Source organism: Sciurus carolinensis, chromosome 6 (genome assembly GCF_902686445.1).
Source record: "Sciurus carolinensis chromosome 6, mSciCar1.2, whole genome shotgun sequence".
Lineage (NCBI taxonomy): Eukaryota > Metazoa > Chordata > Mammalia > Rodentia > Sciuridae > Sciurus > Sciurus carolinensis.
In genome coordinates this window covers 95,030,307-95,054,264 of record NC_062218.1, presented here as the reverse complement: position 1 = coordinate 95,054,264, position 23,958 = coordinate 95,030,307, and the positions used below count along the sequence as shown (strand labels likewise).

At 36.2% G+C, this 23,958-nt stretch overlaps 1 protein-coding gene across 4 annotated transcripts in view; it reads right to left on the bottom strand.

The window, feature by feature from the left end:
• Camk4 (calcium/calmodulin dependent protein kinase IV) overlaps positions 1 to 23,958 on the bottom strand; it is a 236,362-nt gene that overhangs the window by 28,626 nt on the left and 183,778 nt on the right. For all 4 annotated transcript variants that reach the window (XM_047556207.1, XM_047556208.1, XM_047556206.1 and 1 more), the window contains 2 exons: positions 9,070 to 9,160; positions 6,993 to 7,067 (listed from right to left, as the gene is read on the bottom strand). In XM_047556207.1, the coding sequence (XP_047412163.1) occupies positions 6,993 to 7,067; positions 9,070 to 9,160 (166 nt within the window). The remainder of the gene's footprint in view (positions 1 to 6,992; positions 7,068 to 9,069; positions 9,161 to 23,958) is intronic.

The following is a 23,958-nucleotide window of genomic DNA, read 5'->3' as shown; positions in this document are numbered from 1 at the left end:
AATCCTTTTTTCCTTCCTCTTCCCCTTTCTTCTTTCCTTCCTTCCTTCTTTCATTTCTTCCTTCCCCTCTCTTTACCAACAACAAGATGCTAAGAATCTCTTCAATGCTCAACATTTCATGGTCTGCTTTAGAAAACTATTCATTGATTTCATTTATCTGAGCCACAAATTTTAATTTTCTAGTCTGGAATTTGGTTTTGACTATGTATATTTCCTAGGAAATAATGTGTGTTTGCTGAAACATGAAGCATCTGTGACTTTTATTTTATGATTCATTTATAAGCAAACTCTTTTATTAATAGCCTGGGGCAAAGGTTCTATGAAAGAAACCTAATGGGTAGCTTTTCCTTTTTTATTTCCTGAGAATGACAAATGCTATACATGAACACTCACCCTCTCAGAAGATGTAATTTGGAAAGCCTTCCATTAAAAGCAGAGGCTAGACACAGTGCATGTAGGAATAATTGACCTTGGATGTAATCACCCTCACAAGCAAAAGATAAGGGTGACACCTTTCCTCTGTCAATTACATGGGTCTCAGACCTCTTTCCAAGTTAAATGTAAAGTCTCTGTATTATAAACACTTAAAATTTTTCTGTTATTTTGATGTTTTTGACATCACAGAAAAAATAAAAAAACAAAACCTTTCTGGTTGCAGAAAGACTGTTCCTTTTGGGGCTAGTTAGTTTTTAAAGACAACAAAGGGGCCTTTTGGGGGCACCCATACTTTTGATACACCAGCTAACCAGCCAACCCGGAGCCTTTTCTAGATAGCCCTTATGCCTCAGGAGGCAATATTCCTCTGCCTTAATCATCTCTGGGTCAGGAAGAGGCAACTAGGACCACCTCTACAGCTTAGAGCCCATCAGAATTATTGAAACAAGCCAATCCTAGAATGCTCAGGCCACCACTTGTTTTTCTCTCAGAAATCCCAGTAAAGGCCTTCACCCAAACCTTCCCTGGCTCCTCTCTTCTGTCTCCTGACCACCCTTGGTGTCTTCCCAATGTGGCCCTACGTGGTATAATGTCTTTAAGAACTGTGAGTATAATAAATCTCCCAATGTGGCCCTACGTGGTATGCTGTCTTTAAGAACTGTGAGTATAATAAATCTCCCAATGTGGCCCTACGTGGTATACTGTCTTTAAGAACTGTGAGTGTAATAAATCTCCCAATGTGGCCCTACGTGGTATACTGTCTTTAAGAACTGTGAGTATAATAAATCTCCCAATGTGGCCCTACGTGGTATACTGTCTTTAAGAACTGTGAGTGTAATAAATCTCTTTGTTTCTTTTCCTGAGCCTTTTCTCTGTCTCTTCTTGTGGCCATGCCCACCTGATTATACCATAAAGAATACCAAGCCATCTCAAAGTCAAGTCAAGCTCTCCACAGCAGGATAGTGATTCCTGCCAGTGTTGCATGTGGACTCTTCCAGCTCTCTCTAAATGGACAGTTTCCTCTCCAGCTACTTATTCTTGGCAGGAACATGTCAGACTGATGATGGTACTACATGTGGTGAGGAGAGAAGTGACTAGAATTGAGGGAGACTGTCGAAGTGTGTTTTAACCTTACCTGAAAGTGATTTAATTATTTTATAAGAGGGACACATATAAATATTCATTTTCACATTAAAATTTTTGTTCCGTTTGAAGTCCTGGATTGTGCCTATGGTCCAGGGTCATATGCTTTTTGGGCCTGGTGTTCCTGTGGCTTCGGGTTTTCCATTGTTTCCCGTATTACTATACAGATGCATACCCTTAATGTCCTGTTTCCTCTTAAACCCCAATGTTATGTATATCTATAATGAACTAATTATATATAGTATATGTTTTTATAATAAATATGCATATATAACAAAAAATCCACCTTTCTCTCTACTCATTTTTTGAAGTAATATATCCATGTCTTTCTTTTGAGTCAAGAATATGTATGAAGAAATGTATATTTATTTATATACAATTTGAAACTTGCTTCTGTGTATAAATATATGAATCTTACTCATTTTTTACTTCCAAGCCTGCTCCATCCTATACATTAGTAATTCCATACGTATGGGTAGAGTGCACAAAGCATTTCATCTTCCCTTTCAATCACCAGAATAGTCCCCTGAGGTCAGCAAATTCTACCCCCATCCCCCCCACTACCCACCTCCCTTCCTTACATTATGGCAAATAACTCCTTCTGGGCAAGCCACTACCTGGAGCAGAATGGAAGGATGAGTGCAATCCCTCTCAGACACTCAGTTCCCTCTTTTCCCATTCTATAGCATGCATATTGGTAGGGCAAAAATAATCAACAGAAAACATCTCCCTGATAAGATGACATTATCTATAAAATGAGCCTGTTTATGTCAAGGACAAAACTAGCACATTTTACAATCATATTGTACTTAAAAACTGACTCGGTTTAGGAGTAGAGCAAATATGTTATCCCAAAGATGGTATTTAAGGAGTGACAGCATGTGTCTAGATTTCTCCTATTAGAAAAGCATGAAACAGCATTTAAAATAGCTTTTTAATTTGTCTGTTTTCTTTCTCCTTCCCCTTCAAATCCATCTGTTGTAATATCATTATCCAGATATTTATAAAATACAGACTTGATTTCAAAATACTGCCCTGTTCAGGTGTGGTGGTGCATGCCTGTAATCCTAGCAACTCAGGAGGCTGAGGCAGGAGGATCAAGGCCAGCCTCAGCAATTTAGCAAGGCCAAAGGCAGTTAGCAGAACCTATCTCAGAATAAAAAATAAAAAGGGCTGGGACTGGGTCTCGGTAGTTAAGTGATCTTGAGTCCAATCTCTGGTACCAAAACAAATAACAACAACAACAACAACAACAAAATCAAAATACTATCTTGATTCAAAAACTTTTTGCATCATCATTACCTACCTAATCATCAAATTCCTTAGTCTGAAGTGCAGATTCTTTTAAAATATAGCTCATCCTCCCTTTCCAAAACTATCTATACCTTTAATCAAGGACTCTGTGTTCTAGTTGTACAAAGTGGCAAAGTGACAGCCTCTGAAATTGCCAGGTGTTGCCACTCTCCCTTAACTTCACTCTCTCTGTGCTCACTGACCAAAGAATGTCCTCCAGGCCCACTTGTTGAACTCCTATTTATCCTTCAGTGTTCAGCTCAAATCCTCTCCTTTATAAGACATGTTCCACCAGGAGTAATAGTCCCCTTCCTTCTACTTTCCTGAGACTTCAGCTCAGATAAATCTTGACTTATCTGACTTACTATGTAAAGGCCTTTCTTCTTTTACAGCCCATGAAGTCTTTGAAGAGCAAGACCATATTGTGTCTATCCTTGCAACCTCAGAAGTTAACATGGAGTCTATTAGACATTCAATGTTTGTTTTATCACTGAGTGAACCATTCTTTTGCAGAATGGCCACTCTATAATGCTGTAAGAAAGAACTGCTCTCATCACTAATCCCTGAAAGGATACTGCTTCTTCATAGTCACAGCAGGGACTCTGAGACATCACTAGTTTATCCTCTTTCTGATCCTCCCATTTCAAGTCTGCTCAGTCCTCAGTAATTTGTTGCAACTTACCCACCTTTTGGGAATATTGAATGTTTAGAATTGGATAATGATTACTAAATTGTCTATCAGCTTTCTTTTTGTAGGAAATAATTTGTTTTATCATTCTTTTCTCAATTCTCTTCCAATCCTCATCAACTGGTCACCATTAGCAATGATCAACACAAGGATTTGTTTGGTTTTGTTTTTTGGTACTGGGAAATTTAAACTAAAGGCCCTCTATCACTGAACTATATCCCCAGCCCTTTATATTTTATTTTTGCTGAGATTGGCCTTATACTTGCCATCCTCCTTCCTCAGCCTCCCAAATTGCTAGGATTATAGGTGTATGCCACCATACTAGGCTAAGTGGTCAATTTTGCTTGACATCTGGTACTAAATTTAGCCCCCTCGCCCCATAGCCTTGGAAACCTGGAGACATGAAAGAAATACAAAAGGACAAATAAGGACACATGACTCAGAGTCAGGGAAAGTAAGTATGGCACTATTAGGAGGGAAGGGTCATAGAGGGATCGACAGAGAACAAACAGTTCTAAGGAAAATAAAAAGCATCAAAACAAAATAAAATAAAAGGATGCCTATAGCAAACATGGTAGAGTGAAATGGTTTTCACTGTTTTCCCCTAGGAATGGGAATCTTGCCTCGTAAATCTATGGTGAGTTATGTAATGCAGCCTCATTTTTTTTTTTTAATTGTTTTTAGGTGCTAGCCCAGGGACTTATGCATTCTAGGCTCTACCACTGAGCAACTCCCCAAGCCTCATTTTTAATGCTGTGCTCTGAATGTTGGTGCCACCTCAACATTCAGTTGGTGAAGTCCTAACCTCTCCCAAGGTGGTAGATATACGGAGGTAGGACCTCTGAGAGGTGATCAGATCATGAGAGAGCCCTCATGAATGCGATTAGTGCCCTTACAAAAGAAGCTCAAGAGAAACCATCAACTCAATAAGTTCCTGTTGTATATAAGCTATCCCAACTAAGATATTTTGTAATAGCAGCCTGAAAGAATCGAGACACTTAGTAACAGAACCCTGAATTAATTTAGGCCAGCAACCTGTCCAACCAGAAGAAACATTGCTAGCTTCCCTAAGAGTGTAGAGACTGTGACTAAGTATGGGTATTAAGATATTGGTAGAAGTGACATGGGGTTTCAGCAAGTTTGTTTAACTATAAAAAAGTATATCTTTTTTCCATCTTTTAAAATTTATACTGATGTAATGACTGATTTCAAACAGCCATTTTGGATTGTGAGAGGATTGGATCCATGACACTGAGATCCACAGTACCTGCAAAGCCCCTGCAATGGAAACCACCAGGACTGCCTAGCTCTAGACTTCCAACATAAGAGAAACCAACTTCTACCTTGTCTAGACTTAGACAATTTGAGTTTTCTGAACTTACTACTAATTGACATATTACTCTTGGCCTCAAAGAGTTTAGAATTCAGCAGCAAGAACACTTGGCACAGAATAAAGATTTAATAGAAAGACTAGTTCCCTTAAATTTATGCAGTTACTGGATTTTTGACAAGTTGCAAGAAAACAGTGTTCAAAATTCGCCAGGTAAACTAACTCATTATAAGTCAAAATATAAATTGTTTAAATGAACCTGGAAGCATAAAGAGAGGTATAGAAGAATGCACATAAAGCTATTAATATTGACTATACATTTTGACTTTTACTTTTTTTTTTTAAGAAAGAGGGGAGAGGATTCTGATTTGGTTTGTTTCGTTTGTTTTGAATTTCCACAATCCAACGGTGCCGGGGCCTCGAACTTGGGTCTCCAGCTTGAGAGGCAAGCACTCTACGTGATGGGCTATATTGCCAGCACTAACTTTTACTTTTTTTACTATTACTTTTACAAGTACTTCTAAGGTTTAAATAATTAAAATAGAAGACATTTTAAAATAAAATAAATAATATACTGATGTATCTATGTTGATTTTTTAAAGGGGAAATTCTATGAATTTCTAGATCCTTTGATACGTGGAGTCTCATTCGTGGGCCACTAATAAGTAGATGTGGAATTTGGGGGAAGTCACTTAAACTCTCTAGAGCTTTGTAAAATGAGAATGCTAGTAAAACTTTAGAGTTCCTTCCAGCACTATAACTCTATAGAGTTAATCACATTTTAATTTTTTTTAGTTGTAGATAGACACAATAACTTTATTTAATTAATTAATTTTTATGTCGTGTTGAGGATTGAACCAGTACCTCACACATGCTAGGCAAGTGCTTGACCACTGAGCTACAACACTAGCCCCCTTTAATTATAAATTTGCTTCAAAGAATATTTTACTGCCCTTCTTCAATCTGATTTCTATGTATCCAAAAGTTGTTAAAATGAGTTAGTTAAGTAGTTCTTCTCTATTTCTAAGGGGTGCTATAGAAGAACAATTCCAGTAACTCCAAATGCCCTTCCTTTCCGGTGTTTCCATAACGATCCTTCCAAATACATAACCCGGTATTTCTGAAGGTGCCATAAGTTGGGTGTTTGCATGTCTGTTCTGTCAGTTCCAAGCTCCTGGGGTGGGGTTAGTGTAGGAAATGGATGGCCCTGGTGCCATGCAGTGGACTGCCAGTTAATACAGTTTACTGAAGAGATGAGTGAGATAAAGATTTGTGTAAAAAGAGTCTGATCCAGGAGGAAAAGCTGATGACTGATAATCTTGTGACTAATGATTTGAAATTTTATCTCTTTTCTTCTTAATCTACATTAGGATTTTAATTGATTTGTGGTATATTCATTAATCATTGGAATTATTTGAATTCTAGCTAATTTTGGAAAGCTTTTATTGGCTTTTAGGTTATTGCTGGATTAACACAGCCATCAGGAAAAAAACAAATGAGTAGTTTTCATGCTAGGATGGACCAAAAGATTTTGTTCTGTTTCAGGATTGGTCATAGACTATATACAGGTTAACTTTAGCCCATTTTGGAAGATCAGGCAAGAGGATGTGAGGATCTTAGCGTAGTTCACCTGCAGGACTGGAGGAGCTCTCTTGTACCTGAAGTCTTTGTCTTAGTGGGGCTAGGTCACTGCCATGGATGAAGTCTAGAGATGACCCCATTCTCATGTTCTCATGCCATCTGAACTAATGTATCCCTTTTCCTTACCTACCCTCCTAAGGAAAAGCAAATAAGAAAATGACAAAGGCTCATGGCTTTTATTCCAACCACAGACTCTGCTACTTCCCTGAGCTCTTCCTGGTGGTTGCCTTTCTATTCTTGAGTGAGTTCAAGAGTAGCTCCTGCCCCAAAAGACATTTTAATAGAGATGTCCTAAAACCAATATCATTTTGAACCCCTCAGGAAGAACAGGAGGTAGTCATGGAGACTCACACCAATTTTAAGCATTTATAAATAGAGACATTAGAAATTAAAAATAAAAACTGGGTCATTAAATAAAAATAGATTTCAGTAAAGGTAAAATATCAGTATTAAAGGTCATACCGCAGTACCCTGGGGTTCCACATACTGTCTTCATGAGCACTTGATGTTCCACAATTTTAGAGAGTCCAAAATCAGCTATTAACACAAGAAAAAAAAATTAATGAAGCAAATCTTTTCTCAGTTTATACAAAGACTTCCTCTTTCCAAAATAAAATACTTATTTATTTGTTTGCTTTTGTATTTGATAATGGGAACAAATCACCTGAGAGGAAACTAAAAAATAGTATTTATTTAAGTAGGAGAAAAATATGACTCCCCAAACACATTTGCAAGTAAATTTATATTTAATCCTTTTTCTGCTGAAAAATTCCAAGCTTTTACCAAATAAGCTATTTTTTCTGAAAGTAATAATTGTGATATTTTATCTTCTCTTATTAATTTTGAGATTTATGTGACAGTAACTATAAAAGATGATAGAGACTTAGTGGTATAATTCAGAATCTTAATCCATTGGTGAAGATTAAAAAAATTAGACTTTCATAAATGTCATGGAAATAAACAGAAATATCAAGACTTCTTCTGATTGAAAAGACAAAAATGTCAGTACCTAGTGTATTTGACAGATAGTAATTTACTCTCATATGACAAATGTCTTTTTAATGCAAAAATCCTTTTTATTTAATCCACAAAGTATTACCTAGGTAACATATTATCAAAGGTGCCACCATTATGATCTCTTGCTGGGTTACATCTCTCTCCCAGGAAACATCAGGAAGCTGCTCAAGGCCATTCTTCAAGAGAGGCAGGTGGAGAATGGATGCCATTTTAGACTTCAAAGATAAACCCACATTTCCACAGAGGTGCCTGATCCTTATCAGTGAAAGCAGCAGGAAACCCTTCAGAAAGAAAGGTTTTCCTGCCTAAATTAGTATCTATCCATCCATTTAAAGAAATTTCTTGAAGGATCAAATCTTTGAAAGCGATGTCAAAGGAAATGGAAACTCCCTGCTGTCTGCTGCCTTTCAGGAGTGATTATAAGAACAAGCTTGCTGCTAGCAGGACTTTAGGATTTTTTTCTTTAGGTTCTTGCATTCATAAAGCACATTCTGTTGTCTGAGCTCTTCCCTGACAGAACAACTTAATTTTTAAAGTTGTTAACACTTGTAAATGCAGTGAACACATCAGCTCAGCACTATGACAGATGGCACCAGAAATGCAAGGCCCTTCAGAGAGAGGATTTAGTACAAATTCTGAATAAGAAGAATTCATATAAGATAATAAATTTTTTTGGAAATGATGATTTGCTTAGGAAGGTATGTGGAAAATAACATTTAATATATATTTTCCTAATATACAAATTTAAATTTTTCTTTGGGTAGATCAGAATTTCTCAAGGTTCACCTTTGTAGTCCTTCAAAATATTTATTTGGGGAAAAAAAGAGGGTCAAAAACGTTGTAGTGCCCTATATAATATGTCAGTCTACTCATTAACATTTTTAAAGGTTCTTGGGAGTACTGCAGAAATGCAAATCCTGCTTAACTTTAAGTTGGCATTTTCTAACTTACTTGACTAACCATAGCACCTCTGAAAATCACGCAAAACTCACTCCCTCCAACAAAAAGGTGTTATTCACTTTTATTTACTGTGCTGAGGCACCAGAGTTCTATGGAGTACATTTTGGGAAATACAGGACCTAATTTATATCTGGTCATATAAACAAGTGATTCAGAGGCCAGATTTACTAATGTGATCACGTATTTTGCATCAATGTTCTTGATTATCTAAAATTAGAGTCCAAATAATTTGTGAAATAGAAGTCAATACTAGGAAAGAAGCATTAAGTTCTGTCATTTCTTCACTATAAACTTATCTACTAAACACAAGGTCATCTCTTGAGGTATTTGTTATTGCTAAGGATCATAATTTCTTTGTGTCTCCAGCAAAGAAGCACCAACTTCTAGCACTGATTTCTGGATTAACATTCCAGGATAAAGTACGAACTTCTAAAACAATGCTGTATTCCTCTATAGATGTCAAATTAGAGAAAGTTGAATGGAACAATATTTTAAGAATCCACACAATAAATTTCTTTTGCTCTGGGTAAAGGGGTCATGAAACATCAGGAAGTATTCTCACCAATTTTGAGTGGTGCATCTGGGGCTGGTGTTGCATAGAGAAGATTCTCTGGTTTGAGATCACGATGTACTATCCCATTTTCATGTAGGTACTGCACAGGGAAAATGAGAAGTAACATTTGTATAATTCTAATTATGCTTTCTACATCCATTTTTCATCTTTTAAGAACTATTATAATCTTATGTTATGCAACTCAACAACACACATATTATGATTTCAAAATAAATATCCCAAAGGAAAATATGTTTTAAACTATATACATTAACAAATAACTTATGAGAGCTGAGGGTATAGCTCAGTGGTAGATTGCTTGTTTGAGGTCCTGGGTTCAATCTCCAGCACTACCAAATCAAGATATTAAAAAATAGCTTTAACTGTTCAGAATTAACTGAACATAAAATTCAATTTAAATTATTTAGAATAAATTCCCAGAATGAAATATTTGCTCCTCAGAGAACATCATCACTCTCTTTAGGCATATTACTGTATCAATGGAATTGTGTTAATAATAGTGCCTGGAAAACAGTAAGTGTTTACAACATATAAGATATTATCTATATGTGATAATTACTTCATTATAATGTGTAAACTAGACCTAGTGAGATATGAGCAAAACCAACTTTATATCTCTCAATGTTGTTTTGGAAAATCCACTTTGCAAATCCATCCCCCGGCTCCCATGATAAATAAAACTTCAGGTCATTCCATAGCTTTTCCAATCACTTCTGAGTGAGGAAAAGACCAAACACCTTGTTAACTCATTCAGTTTTCACAACAGCTCTATGAGGTAAGTCACCCAGTGTTTGTTTTGCAAATGAAAAAACCAAAGCACAAAAAGGCCAAGAGGTTTGTGCTATGCCACAACTGGATACTGTGTTTGGGATTCACTTAGGTATTTCGCAGCAGAGCCCACACCCTTGCCTATTATGTGATTCCTGGGGTGCTGCTCAGTAAATTGATTGTTTGGGGGAGAAAGAATGAGAGCAGGAGGAGAGACATGAAATGAGAAAATGATAGAAAACTATAATGGGCCTTGCGTGATCACCAGAGAGTCTGCCACATCCTTAACCAAGAAGATGTCATATCTTGATACAAGCTAGGTTGGGAGGGGAAAATAGAAGTATCTCATGGCTTTGGAACACACCTAAAATTTGCATATTTGGGTATCAATATTGATTTTCCCTTTAATCTTACCTAACTTAGAAGCTCCATTGCTTTGGAAAGAAAATAATACTAAAAATAGCAACACGATAACAACAAACGAAATGACCTGTAGGTTTCAATATAGGAAAGTACTAATTAGATGAAGATTCTCATGAAATGTTGTTCTGGCTCTCTTGAACAGAAACCATGGTTGTATTCTAAGTGCAAATGAAACAAACAGACAAATAATAACAACAACAAAAGGAAAGAGAATATGGGACTCCATGAGGGGAGAAAGACTGGATAAAAGAAGGCAAGTTTTCGAGAAAAATATAGAATTAGGAGCTAAGCACTACCAGAGGAACAAACATAAAAACAAAACAAAGCAATGAAATGCTGAAGATCTTGATCTTGGCTTTTAAACAGACCTGGGATAATTTGCTATAAACTGCCAATGTAGAAAGGTTATCAAAAGGTATAATGCAATGATTAACACATGTGGGGAGTGGCATTTATAATGTTTTTGACTGAAAAAAAATGGCATTCACTATTTTGTTTAGTTCTGCAAGTATGCCAATAGAATTTCTCGACTTTCCATTATATGAAATGAGAAAGCTAGGAATGAGGAAAATGTGGAGTATGACCTTTCATCTTCCCTCAGGAGATACAAGGATAAGGAACAGTATCACTCTTGGAACACAAGTTCTCAAGAAATGTGTATATTTAAAAAAAAATTCCTTAGGGTTACAAAGAGTTTTTGCCAATATAAGTTACATACAGCATTGTTCACTGCATCAATGGTTTAAACTGAGAAATTGAAAGTGCTTGTTAATGAATTTTAAGGTAGGAATAAGCTCATAACATTAACATATATGAAATTTTAAAATAAAATACCTTTTCTAAGACAAAAATTAGTGAGTAAAGTGATGATATTCTTTCACAGCTCTGCAAATTTGATTAATCTCTGGCCTAATAGAAGACAGCTGGATTGTCATGTCTGCTTCTATGCTTAGTCTATTGTCAAAGCACACATATAGCCTCTGGAAAATGCCACCACACTCTAACAAGAAAGAAGAAATGCCCTGGCACCATGATAAGATAGTTTTACATAAAAAAAAAAAAAGGTCTCTAGATTATACTTTGAAAACTTCTTAGAGCACCTAAAGACAAAAAAAAAAAAAAAAAAAAAAAAAAAAAGAAGATTAAGAGTTGGATAATAAGCTTGCTTCCCTTTGTTATTGAACTATGTTTTATGAAATGTATACCTCAAATTTCACACAGCACTAATTTTGTCCCTTTAAGATCACTGCAAATGAAGTGGGAGTGGGGGGCTGGAGGGGGTGGGAATGGGGCAAGTCAGAGGCAGGGAAGCACAATTCCTGGCTCAAATTTTTAAAGTGAAGTGTTGGAAAAAAAAAAAAAAAAAAAAAAAAAAAAGCACAGTATATAGAGAAAATAAAAGCTTATCCTAAGAGAAGCCAAGATAGGAAACAGACATGTGCTTAAGGATTATATATTAGTAAATTTAGTGTTTAGTGTGCTAAAGGCACACCGTTGTTGAATTTCATTTCAATGTCATGCCCTCAGTCTTGATGAAGGTTTGATATAAGAAGTATACATATTAAGATTTCTCTAGCATTTTTGAAGCAAGTTTTAAAGAACAATTCATGAGAGGTGCTCAGGGTAATATAGCCAGTGTATCATTTATTAGCCATGTGACCCTAAATCATTTGTCTACTCTCTACCTCTCAGTTTTCTCATCTGCATTGTGCTGTTGGCAGGTTGCAGTGAGAATCAGAGACATTGTGAGCTTGTTGTGGATATTCCACTTTATAAATGTAGCTATTAGGACTCTGTTTGTTGTTATTTTGTGTTCTGTGTTAAAAAAAAAAATCACATTTAGAAAGTTTTGGAAAACTTGCTCTTTCCTGGAGTATCACAGTTTACTTTGATCAGAAAATACTTACTTTAGGGGCTGGGGAGATAGCTCAGTCAGTAGAGTGCTTGCCTTGTAAGCACAAGGCCCTGGGTTTGATCCCCATCACCCCCCCCCCCAAAAAAAGAAAATACTTACTTTATAGTTCATTATATTTGTTCCTTCTGTTTACTGCCTAAAAATGCAGTGACAAAAGGCTTCAATTTCAATAGCTAACCTAGTTTGTGTGCATTTGCATCTCTCTTCCTTTACTCGCTTTTTATTCCTTTTTGTACATGAATAGAAATGTATGCCTTTTTCATTTGATTTACCAGAGACCCACCCACCCCAAAAGATTCAATTTAACTTATGTGTAGATATAATATACCATATATTAGGTTTTCATTCTTCACTTTTGAAATAGCCCTAAGTGAAATATGTACTGAATTTGCTATATATACTTATAGTTTATGGTAAGAAAATTTAGAAGTTAGGAAGGAAACAAAATTTGTGGCAATCAGGATTTGAAACATTCTTGTTATGATTTTGTTAATTACAGAACAAAGAAGTTCTAAGATACACATTATTTGTCATTGATAAATAGTCATATTTCAGAACCTGTTATTTTGTTTTTGGTGGGTTCTCCCAGGATTCTCAGCAGTTCTTCAAAAATCAGGCACAGTGCTACATAGATCTCATCCCACACCCTCCTGCTTCCTGAGAGGCATTGTCACTCATTCTAAACTTCTCTTCACCTCTCCCTCTCTGCTCCCTCTTTCTTACCTTTCATCACATAAATATGTTCATCAAAAAGAAACAAGAGCCAGACATGGTGGCACATGCCTGTAATTCTAGCAACTCAGGACGCTGAGACAGGAGGATTGTCCACTTCAGTAACTGACAAGACTCCATCTCAAAATAAAAAATAATAAGGGCTGGGGATGTGTCTCAGTGATTAAGCTCCCCTGGGTTCAATCCCCAGTACAAAGAGAGAGAGAGAGAGAGAGAGAGAGAGAGAGAGAGAGAGAGAGAGAGAGAGAGAGAGAAAAGAAAAGAAAAAGAAAACTATCACCACTGTTTGCTCCCTCTGCCTTGAATCCTTCCTCATTCTTAATCACCTGGCCAGCACTTCTCATCCTCAGAAATCACTTGGAATGTCGCCTCCTCAGGGAGACTGTACCTGTCCTTCCAAACGGATGTAAGTGTCCATTGTTATGTCCAACTGGGGATGCTTCCTGATTCTTTTCACAGCGTGTAGATTTCTTTGTAGCCTTTCCATTCAGGATGTCTCTTTCAATAGACTGGACAACTCCATGAGGACCAGAAAAGTTCCCCAGATACTTAGTTTCTTTCAAAATGCCTGGCTCTGTTTGTGCTCAATAAGTGGTTTTGAAAGATTCACAAATAACTAACTTTTCCTATGGACGTGAATTTTGTTTTAATTTTTAGTGACTAACATAGCTAGTCAAAGAATGATGGTCATCTGAACCTTTTATTCATTTGCCATTTTTCATTTGTAACGGAAGTTAAAGTTGTTAAGTAGAATTTTTTTTTTTGCTTACATTGTGGCAATATATTTCCATAGCAACATCACTTCTATACATTTAGCTAAATTAAGGGTTTTCGCATCTGTATGTTTATAAAGCATATGGTATTCTTGTTAGGTAATAATACTTAGTTACCTCAAAGGTGTTCGCTGAATATTAGATGGATGAGACTGACATTGTCCCTCTGAGAAGAGCCCAAAACCAGGAAAAGCATTTTAACTGTAAGATCCAGTAGAAGAGTTTCATCTTCCAAATGACATTCTGGATAATTACATAATTAGTTTTTGTTCTGTAGTGGCACTAAATTGGTAGTTGTGGCTGAGTTAATTTCCTTACATCCTTTGAAGTTGATCAGAATATCCACTAATGAATGCTTGGGAGTTTGGAGAAATTTGAAAATTCATCTGTTAGTTTACTCTTCCCTCTCTTTTATGTCTGAAACATTCATGTAACTATGCTTGCCAATGTGATAAAATGGAAGTGATGCAGTGACTTAAGCTTCAAGTGGCTAACGGCGTATTCATGTGACCAGATGTAATACATTAGTGAGCAGTGGGCAAGCTAAAAGGCCTCCATTTGTAGAATGAAGGGACCTGATAGAGTCCAGCTGCTGACCTTGCAGGTAAGGTTTGTATGTGTGCCTTGCAGCTCTAGGACTAGTGTGGCCTAGGAGTGCCTGGAGAAAGTAAAATATCACCAGAAATTCTTGCTGGGGTGGCAGTGTCATGGGGGAAGAGAAGACAATGCTGGCAGAAAGGTTAATTAGGAATGGTGCTGATTAGTGAAACTCGGAGTGTCAGGTTAGAACAGTCAACAGAAGAGGTCACAAACACTCAAGTAACAGTACTTTGTTTTTGCTTGTGGTGAGAGTCTCCTGGTCTACTAAATCAGCGTGGGGGGAAATGGATACTTTCAACAGGTTAGAAATTCATTTTCCTATTTTGATATGTACATGGGATAAAACTTTATTAAATGCATATTTATAAGAGAGATGTATGAATGTGGTGAAAAATGCCATTTTATCTGTACTCTTTTCTTTAGGTTCAACTTGAAAACTAAGACATTCATTCAATTTAGATTTTAATGAAGCACTTATCATTGATTTCAGTAGAAATCATTATTAAGTGAATGGTTATTTTAAATTAGGTTTCAGGCAAAAAAACAATAAAATAAAGCTACATGTCCTGATTTAAACAAACAAAGCTCTTGCTGACTGAATACAAATACACAAAGAAAACAGAAGCAATGACTATATAGTCAGCAAATGAATACATGTACAAAACATATTTGAATATAAGATTAGAACAAGTGCATGTTGGGAGGCAACAATCCAAGAGGACTTTGAGTGGTTAAGAAGGAGTCACATTTGATACATGTGATACGTGTTTCAGAAAAGAGGAGATTTTTAGTATTGGAGGCTACAGAAAGGTTTGAAAAATTAAATGGAGGTGGTATTCAGGAGATGTGGTGTAGCTTGGGAAAAGGTACACAAATAACTTGTATTGCAGAGAAAGAAGCAGCATGCAGATTTTTGTAACGGAAAAGAAGAGATCATGTTTGAGCACAAAAGAAATGAAGGGAGCTCCTGAGTGTGCAGAGTTTGGCCAAGCAGGGCCCAGGGAACTTGAGTTTGGCCCCACAGAGAGCCCAACCTCTGCACATTGCCCAGAGAAACAGATTGGGCAGGACTGAGGGTGAATGGGGAAATCGCTTCATTGTCAGAGAGTTAGTTTCTTCACAAGGGTGAGGAAGCTGGCAAAATGTTATTAAAGATGATTGTGCTTTAGACTGTGGGATACGCTTTATACATTAGAATGAGAGTTGGTATTTGGGATGTATTATAAAAAGAAAACAGTTTTGGATGCAAGTGAAAGATATAGTAAACATGATAAAGGGTGAAAATTGGAACATTTGCCTTGAAAAACACATCCACAGATATATACACGATTCCTAAGTCAAGTATGCATTAAAACAGAATGTAGGATAAGAAAGGAAAAAAGGGAAAACCCCCAAACTTAACTTGCCATTTAGTCTTTTTTAAAGGGCAAAAATCAAAAGCTCAAATTCTTTTTTTTTAAAGAGACAAAGATAATACGGCTGCTCTGAATTCAGGGGGTGTCTAGACATGTAATTAAACTCTCTCTATGGTCCTAACAAAAACTGTGTCATTGTGTAATGAAAGCTACTACATAGTAATTTAGTTTAATTACCAGTATGCTGTGTTCGATGGGCTGTGTGTAGTTAATTGATAATGTCTCAGGAGTTGGTAGGAGGAAGTTTGAATTTCTTTAAAAATCTAACAGGACAAGGAAGAACCAGTCATTAAAAAAAGAAAACGGTATTCCAGCTTCAGTTTTTCTATTGGCAAGAAAAATTAAACTGCATGAATTTTTTTTTTCTATAACTCAGAAAATTTAGACTCAATATATATAAATTTAAGTAAGAACTTAAGCGTGAATACTTCAGTTTCGTGTCATATCTGGAGACCTGCCACTCTTCTTTTCTTCATCCTTGACCCCTACTCTATGATGGCTTTGAAAGGGTCCACAGAGCCCATGATTAGGTCCACAGGTCTGGTTAGGCTTGTCTGATGGTGCGATCTATGGTAAGCCTTGATCTGTACTGTGTCCCAGGCCCAGAGGAATCAACTTCAGGCAAGGTGGCCAAGCTCTGGACCTTTCAGGTATTCTTACCTATTTCAGGGTCATCCTTCATTGCTCCCTTCTCCCTCACTAGTCTTGACCAATCAGTCATAATTCCACTCTATCTATTCATTTCATTTGTTCTTTTCATTTACACTGTGAACTGCTTGGTATAGTCCTTCATGTTCCCTAAGGGCATTATTGTGTTTATCTTTTAGCCATCCCCATATACCCAATACATTTAGGTGACCTTTCCAAATCACAGATTTTACTCATATCAATGTTTGGTTTGAAAATAAGAACAAGTCACTTTAGGAAATCCTCATTGCCTAAAACCTAAAGTCTAATTACCTCAGGATAAAAATTAAAAGCCCTCTAAAATTCACCCCTCACTTCTGGCTATGCACCATCTTGAGACAATTCTTCCCACAAGCAAGTCACACAACCTTAGTTATTATTCCTTTCATGCTAAACATATTCCCACTAGATTTCCAGATAATAATAATCTTCTGTGTGCCAAAATGTATCTTCTAAAGATTCTGGAAACAGTCTTAGTCATCTCACATGCTCTTCCAGAATTTGCCATTCCCCCATCTAGAGGTAGAATCCAATTCTCCTTTCTTTGGATCTGGGCAAGATTGTAACTACCTGGTGACCAATTGAATTCAGGGGACATAACAGTGTCTTTTAAGGTTAGATCATAGAAGTCAGTGCAGTTTCTGCCTTGTCCCTTTATACTCATAGTTGGATCCCTGAGCTACCATGTGAAAGGTCTGAAGTCTCAGGTAACAGACATGATCAACTCTCAGAGATGTGAGTGGAAACAATTCTAGGTGATTTCCACCTCCAGCCATCAAGCTCTCAAACGCTTGAGTCTTTTCCGCTAAAACCCCAGACGTTATGCAGCAGAGATAACTCATTCTCACTGTGTCTTGTTTGAAGTCCTAACCCAAAGAATACATGAAGATAATAAAATGGTTGTTGAAGGGGCTGTGGATATTTTGTTTATAGCAATAGTATCTGGAATATTTAATAACCCAGATCAATACCACCTTCACTATGAAATCTTTTTCTAACCCTACGGAAAAATGAATCATTTTTGTCTGCCTCCCATAGCATTGTCTTCACATCCACAGTATAATACCTTGATGATATCATAGTTAAGTATGTGCTTGTCTATAAAAATAAGAGATTTCTTCAGAGCAGGATTTGTCTTATTCACCTTTGTATCTGTAGAATCTAGGTACAAGGACTAGTATGTAGTGGGTTCTTGATAAATGTTTGGGAAAATAATGCATGAAAGAAGGAGTGCATGAGCAGAATTATGGACTAAATAAGCCTCTATGGCAGACATAACAAAGATACACAAAACACTCAGGAATAGCTACAGTTTGCTCAGAGGCCTAGCGCATATTTTCACTAACAAATGTTTATTGAATAACTGAAATGACAGGACTGCCTGAGCTGGGACAGAATAACTCCTAATATATTTTGATCAGAATAGAGGTCCTCTGTCCATGCCAGTTTTAAACTTTCATAGCTCTGTGTTCATGAAACAGGAAACTCAACTCATCTTGCTCTTTGTTTAGGCATTATTAATACCTGCTTTGGGTCACCAGCTGGGAAATGAAATGCAACATAAATCAATCAGTTCTACTTTGCAGTGCACAACCAAATTCCCTCCAGTATCGTAGGTTTGCTAGTGATGAATTGCATCAGATTGTGTATGTCTGATGGTCATTTTTCCCTGCAGTTTTGAAAGCTATTTTAATTGAGGTTAGACTATCAGATTCCTATTTTTCTTTTCTTATAGTACATTGATGATGTCATTCCACCATCTCTTCCTGCACCATTTCTGATGGAAAACTTGACACCATCTTTCACTTTTCCCCTCTGATGTCTTTTTTATGTCCTGTTTTCATGATTTCTTTTCTTTATCTCGTCTTTTAAGAAAAATGAATATGATCTTCCTGGACTCATTTTATTCATGTTCCTTATGTTGACATTTCTTGAGGTTCTTGGATGGGTGGTTTTATAAGTTTCATCAAATTTGAAAAGTTATGAATATTACTTCTTTAAATATAACTCTCCCATAATTTTATATGTTCAGGTTTTCCACAGCTTTGTGACACTGTTCACTTTTTCATCTTTATGTTTCACTTGGGAAAATTTTTTAATGCTCTTTCAGTTCACTATTCTTTTGTTTCTGAAGTATCCAACTTGCTATTAATTCTGCCCAGCATATTTTTCATCTTGGAAATTATCATTATAACTTCATCTTTAGATGTTTTATTTCAGTCTTTTTAAAAAACTTCTTCTATAAATCTATTCAACATGTTCAGCTTTCCCTCCATCTTCTTGAATATGTGGAATAGAGTTCTGCCTGCTCTATTTTTGTATGTGTGACTTCTATGCCTGTGTCTATTGATTGACTTTTTTCCTGTCTCTTTGCATGCCTTGTGATTTTTGACTGAGAATTAACAGTGTGAATTTTATCTTGTTGGTAGCTGGATAAATGCAGATATAAATATTTTATAGTATTTTAAAACTTTGTTTTAGATGCAGTTAAGTTACATTTCTTGGAAATAGTTGGATTGTTTGGAGGCTTGTTTTTAAGCTTTGTTGTATTTGTCCACTCATCTCTTGGAAACACAAGAGTCAAAAATACAAAGTTTAGTCATTTTGTTAAATACCATGCTCTTCTTTACACTGTCTAGTATTACCAATTCAAGTTAAATGACATTTTTAAAAAAATCTAATCTGTTAGAACTCATATGAAGAGGTACAGAGTTAAAATTGTTGAGTCAATAATAACGTAGAGCTGCTTCCAGACATGGGCATGCATAAGATTACCTGCTGTGGACTTGGCACCCACCCCCCATGTGGACACAGTGCCCTGGCACCTGTGCTGCAGCTCCCCAACATATTTAGAAGCTGGTGCAGCCATCTTGAATTATCCCTGAAGGGGAAGCTTCCATCTTTAGGTGGGGCAACTCCCATCCTGAGACGCCTGCTGGTGATTGGAAACTCTTTGCTAGGTGCCACTCTTGCATCAGGATACTGAAGACTGGGAGGTTTGAATAGTAAATTACCGCTATACCATAGATTTTATTTCTTTTAATGTTTAATTTTTTATTTCTTCATTTTTTCTCACTCTATTTTCCTTTTATTTACCCATTTCCTTGGATTCTCTTCTCCCTTTTCTCATGCTAACAACCAACTTCTTTTGATCCTGCTCTCACTCTTCCCATGATCTAGTACCTCTATATACTCATTTCTTATCCCATTAACAGTTACATTCTACACCCCTCCCCATCCGCTTTGTCCACCATTAGAAATTGTAGATCTCATTGCAAGTCAATTGGTTATACTGTAGATAATAATTGAATTCATCCTATCTGTTTATTACAATACTGCTAACATCTTCATAGGGGCTATCTGGTTTAGGGCTGCACATTGTTTGTATTGGGTGCTGCTAATATTGGTCTCCCCCTCAAAGGAGAGGAATTGGAAAATGGCAGGGTCCCAATAAGCCTACAAGGAAGAAACTGCAATACCTCATATCCTCACTGTTAGAAGGGAAGATTCAGGAACAACATGAAAAAACAGGGGAAGAAAGTGTCCCTAACAATCCAAGATACTATTTTAATAGAGTCCAAAGACATCATGGCAGTAGAAATGTCACAAAAGGGGTTTAGAAGGTATATAATTAAAATAAGTTGTGAAGCAAAGGATGAGATAAGAGAGCAAATGCAGGCAATGTATGAACACTCCAATAAACAGTTAAAAGAGCAAATGCAGGAAGCAAAAGAACATTTCAATAAAGAGATAGAGATTCTGAAACAAACAAACAAACAGAAATACTTGAAATGAAGGAAACAATAAACCAAATTAAAAACTCAACAGAAAGCAAAGACAGAATAGAGTACTTGGAAGACAGAATCTCAGGCAATGAAGACAAAATATTTAATATTGAAAATAAAGTTGACCAAACTCAGAAGATGGTAAGAAATCATGAACAGAACCTCTAAGAATCATAGGATGTCATTAAAATACCAAATTTAAGAATTACTGGGATTGAGGAAGGCACAGAGATAAAAACCATTTGAATAACCTGTTCAATGAAAATTCCCCAAACCTGAAGAATGAAATGGAAAATCAAATACAAGAGACTTACAGAACACCAAATGCACAAAATTACAACAGATCCACACCAAGGCACACGATAATGAAAATGACTAACATACAAAATAAAGATAGAATTTTAAAGGTTGTGAGAGAAAAGCATCAGATTACATATAAGGGGAACCCAATACAGATATCAGCAGATTTCTCACCCAGCCCCTAAAAGCTAAGGAGGGTCTGGAACAACATATTTCAAGCTCTGAAAGAACACGGATGCTAACCAAGAATCTTTTTTTTTTTTATAAGTGTTTTTAGTACTTTTTAAAAATCTTTTCTAAACTTTATTTAGTTTTGTATGTGTTGCTGAGGATCGAACCCAGTGTCTCAGGTGTACTAGGCAGGCACTCTACCACTGAGCCACAATCCCAGCCCTAACCAAGAATCTTATACCCAGCAAAATTAACCTTCAGATTTGATGATGAAATAAAATCTTTCCATGATAAAAAAAAAGTTAAAAGAACTTACAAATAGAAAACCTGTACTACAGAACATGCTCAGCAAAATATTCCATGAGGAGGAAGTGAAAAACAACAATGCAAGTCAGCAAAGGTAGGAATTACCCTAAAGGAAAAGTCAATCAAAGGAGAAACCAAGTCAAGTTAAAAACCAAAAATACGCCAAAATGACCAGGAATACAAATCATATCTCAATAATAACTCTGAATGTTAATGGCCTAAACTCATTAATCAAAAGGCAAAGACTGGCAGATTGGATTAAAAAGGAAGACCCAACAATATGCTGCCTCTAAGAGAGTTATCTCACAGAAAAAGACATCCTCAGACTAAAGGTGAAAGAATGAGGGAAAACATATCATGCACACAGACACAGTAAAAAAGCAGGAGTCTCCATCCTCATATCAGATAAAGTGGACTTCAAGCCTAAGTTAGTCAGTAGGGATAAAGAAGGACATTTCATACTGCTTCAGGGAACCATAAACCAATAATTATGCCCCAAACAATGGTGAATCCTATATGTCAAACAAATCCTTCTCAATTCCAGGGAACAAATAGACCACAACACAATAATACTAGGTGACTTTAACACTCTCTACTCTCACCATTGGATAGACCCTCCAAACAAAAACTGAACAAACAAACTATAGAATTAAGTGATAAAATCAATGACTTAGACTTAGTAGACATATATAGGGTATTTCATCCATCATCGAGTGAATACGCTTTCTTCCCAGCACCTCATGAATCCTTCTCTAAAAGAGACCATAAGCTATGCCTCAAATCAGTCATTAGTAAAAACTAAAAAATATAGATACTGCTTTGTACTCTATCAGATCATAGTGGAATTAAATTAGAAATCAATGATAAAATAAAAAACAGAAACTACTTCAACATCTGGAGACTAAAAAATATGCTATTGAATGATGCAATGATAACAGAAGACATCAGGGAGGAGATAAAAAAATTCTTAGAGGTAAAGGAGAGCAATGACACAACATATCAAAATCTCTGGGACACTCTGAAAGCAGTACTAAGAGGAGGAAAGTTCATTGCATTGAGTTCATACACTAAAAGAATAAAAAGTCAACCACTAAATGACCTAAAATTATATCTCAAAGCCCTAGATAAAGAAGAACAGATCAACACCAAAAGTAGTAGAAGACAGGAAATAATTAAAATCAGAGCTGAAATCAATGAAATTGAAACAAGAGAAACAATTCAAAAAACAAAAAGTTGGTTCTTTGAAAAAGTAAACAAAATTGATAAACCCTTAGCCATACTAATGAACAGGAGAGAGAAAACTCAAATTACTAGAATTCGTGATAAAAAAGGAAAGATCATGACAGACACCATTGAAACACATAACATGATTAGAAGTTACTTTGAAAATCTATACTCCAACAAAATAGAAAATATCAAAGACACTGATAAATTTTTAGAGACATATGATCCTCCCAAACTGAATCAGGAAGACATACACAATTTAAGGAAATCAATTTTAAGCACCGAAACAGAAGAAGTCATCAAAAGCCTACCAACAAAGAAAAGCCCAGGACCAGATGGATTCTCAGCAGAATTCTACAAGACCTTTAAAGATGAACTAATACCAATACTCCTCAAAGTATTCCAGGAAATAGAAAAGGAGGGAACCCTTCCAAACTCATTCTATGAAGCTAGTATCACTCTGATACCAAAACCAGACAAAGACACATCAAGGAAAGAAAACTTTGGACCAATATCCCTGATGAACATAGAGGAAAAGTCCTTAACAAAATTCTGGCAAATAGCATATAAAAACATATTAAAAAGGTAGTGCATCATGATCAAGTGGGGTTTATCCCAGGGATAAAAGGTTGGTTCAACATCTGGAAATCAATAAATGTAAGTCATCAAATCAATAGACTTAAAGTTAAGAATCACATGATTATTTCAATAGATGCTGAGAAAGCATATGATAAAATACAGTACCCTTCATGTTCAAAAAAAACATGAAAAAATAGGGATAGCAGGACCATACATCAACATTGTAAAGGCTATCTATGCTAAATCCATGGCCAGCATCATTCTAAATGGAGAAAACTGAAAGCATACCCTCTAAAAACTGGATCAAGGCAGGGATGTCCTCTTTCACCACTTCTATTCAACATCATCCTTGAAACGCTAGTCAGAGGAATGAGACAGACAAAAGAAATGAAAGGGATACAAATAAGAAAAGAAGAACTCAAGCCATCACTATTTGCTGACAACATGATTTTATAGTTAGAGGATCCAAAAAACTCAACCAGAAAACTAATACTAATAAATGAATTCAATGAAGTAGCAGGATATAAAATCAACATGCATAAATCTAGTGCATTTCTATTCATAAATGATGAATCCTCTGAAAGAGAAATTAGGAAAACCATTCCATTCACTATAGCCTCAAAAAAAAAAAAAAAAAAAACTTGGGAATTAATCTAACAAAAGGGTGAAAGACCTCTACAATGAAAACTACACAACACTAAAGAAATAAAGAAAACCTTAGAAGATGGAAAGATCTCCCATTTCTTGGATAGGCACAATTAACATTGTCAAAATGGCCATACTACCAAAGGTGCTATACAGATTCAATGCATTTCCTATTAAAATCCCAATGACGTTCCTCATAGAAATAGAGCAAGCAATCATGAACTTCATTTGGAACAATAAGAGACCTTGAATAGCTAAAACAATCCTGAGTAGGAAAAGTGAAGCTGGAGTTATCACAATACCAGACCTTAAACTACAGAGCAATAGTAACAAAAATGGCATGGTATTGGCACCAGAATAGCCAGGTAGACCAATAGTACAGAATAGAAGACACAGAGACAAACCCACATAAATACAGTTACCTGTACTAGACAAAGAAGCCAAAAACATACAATGGAGAAAAGATAGCCTGTTCAATAAATAGTGCTGGGAAAACTGGAATATACAGTAAAATGAAATTAAACCCTGGACAAAACTCAACTCAAAGTGGATCA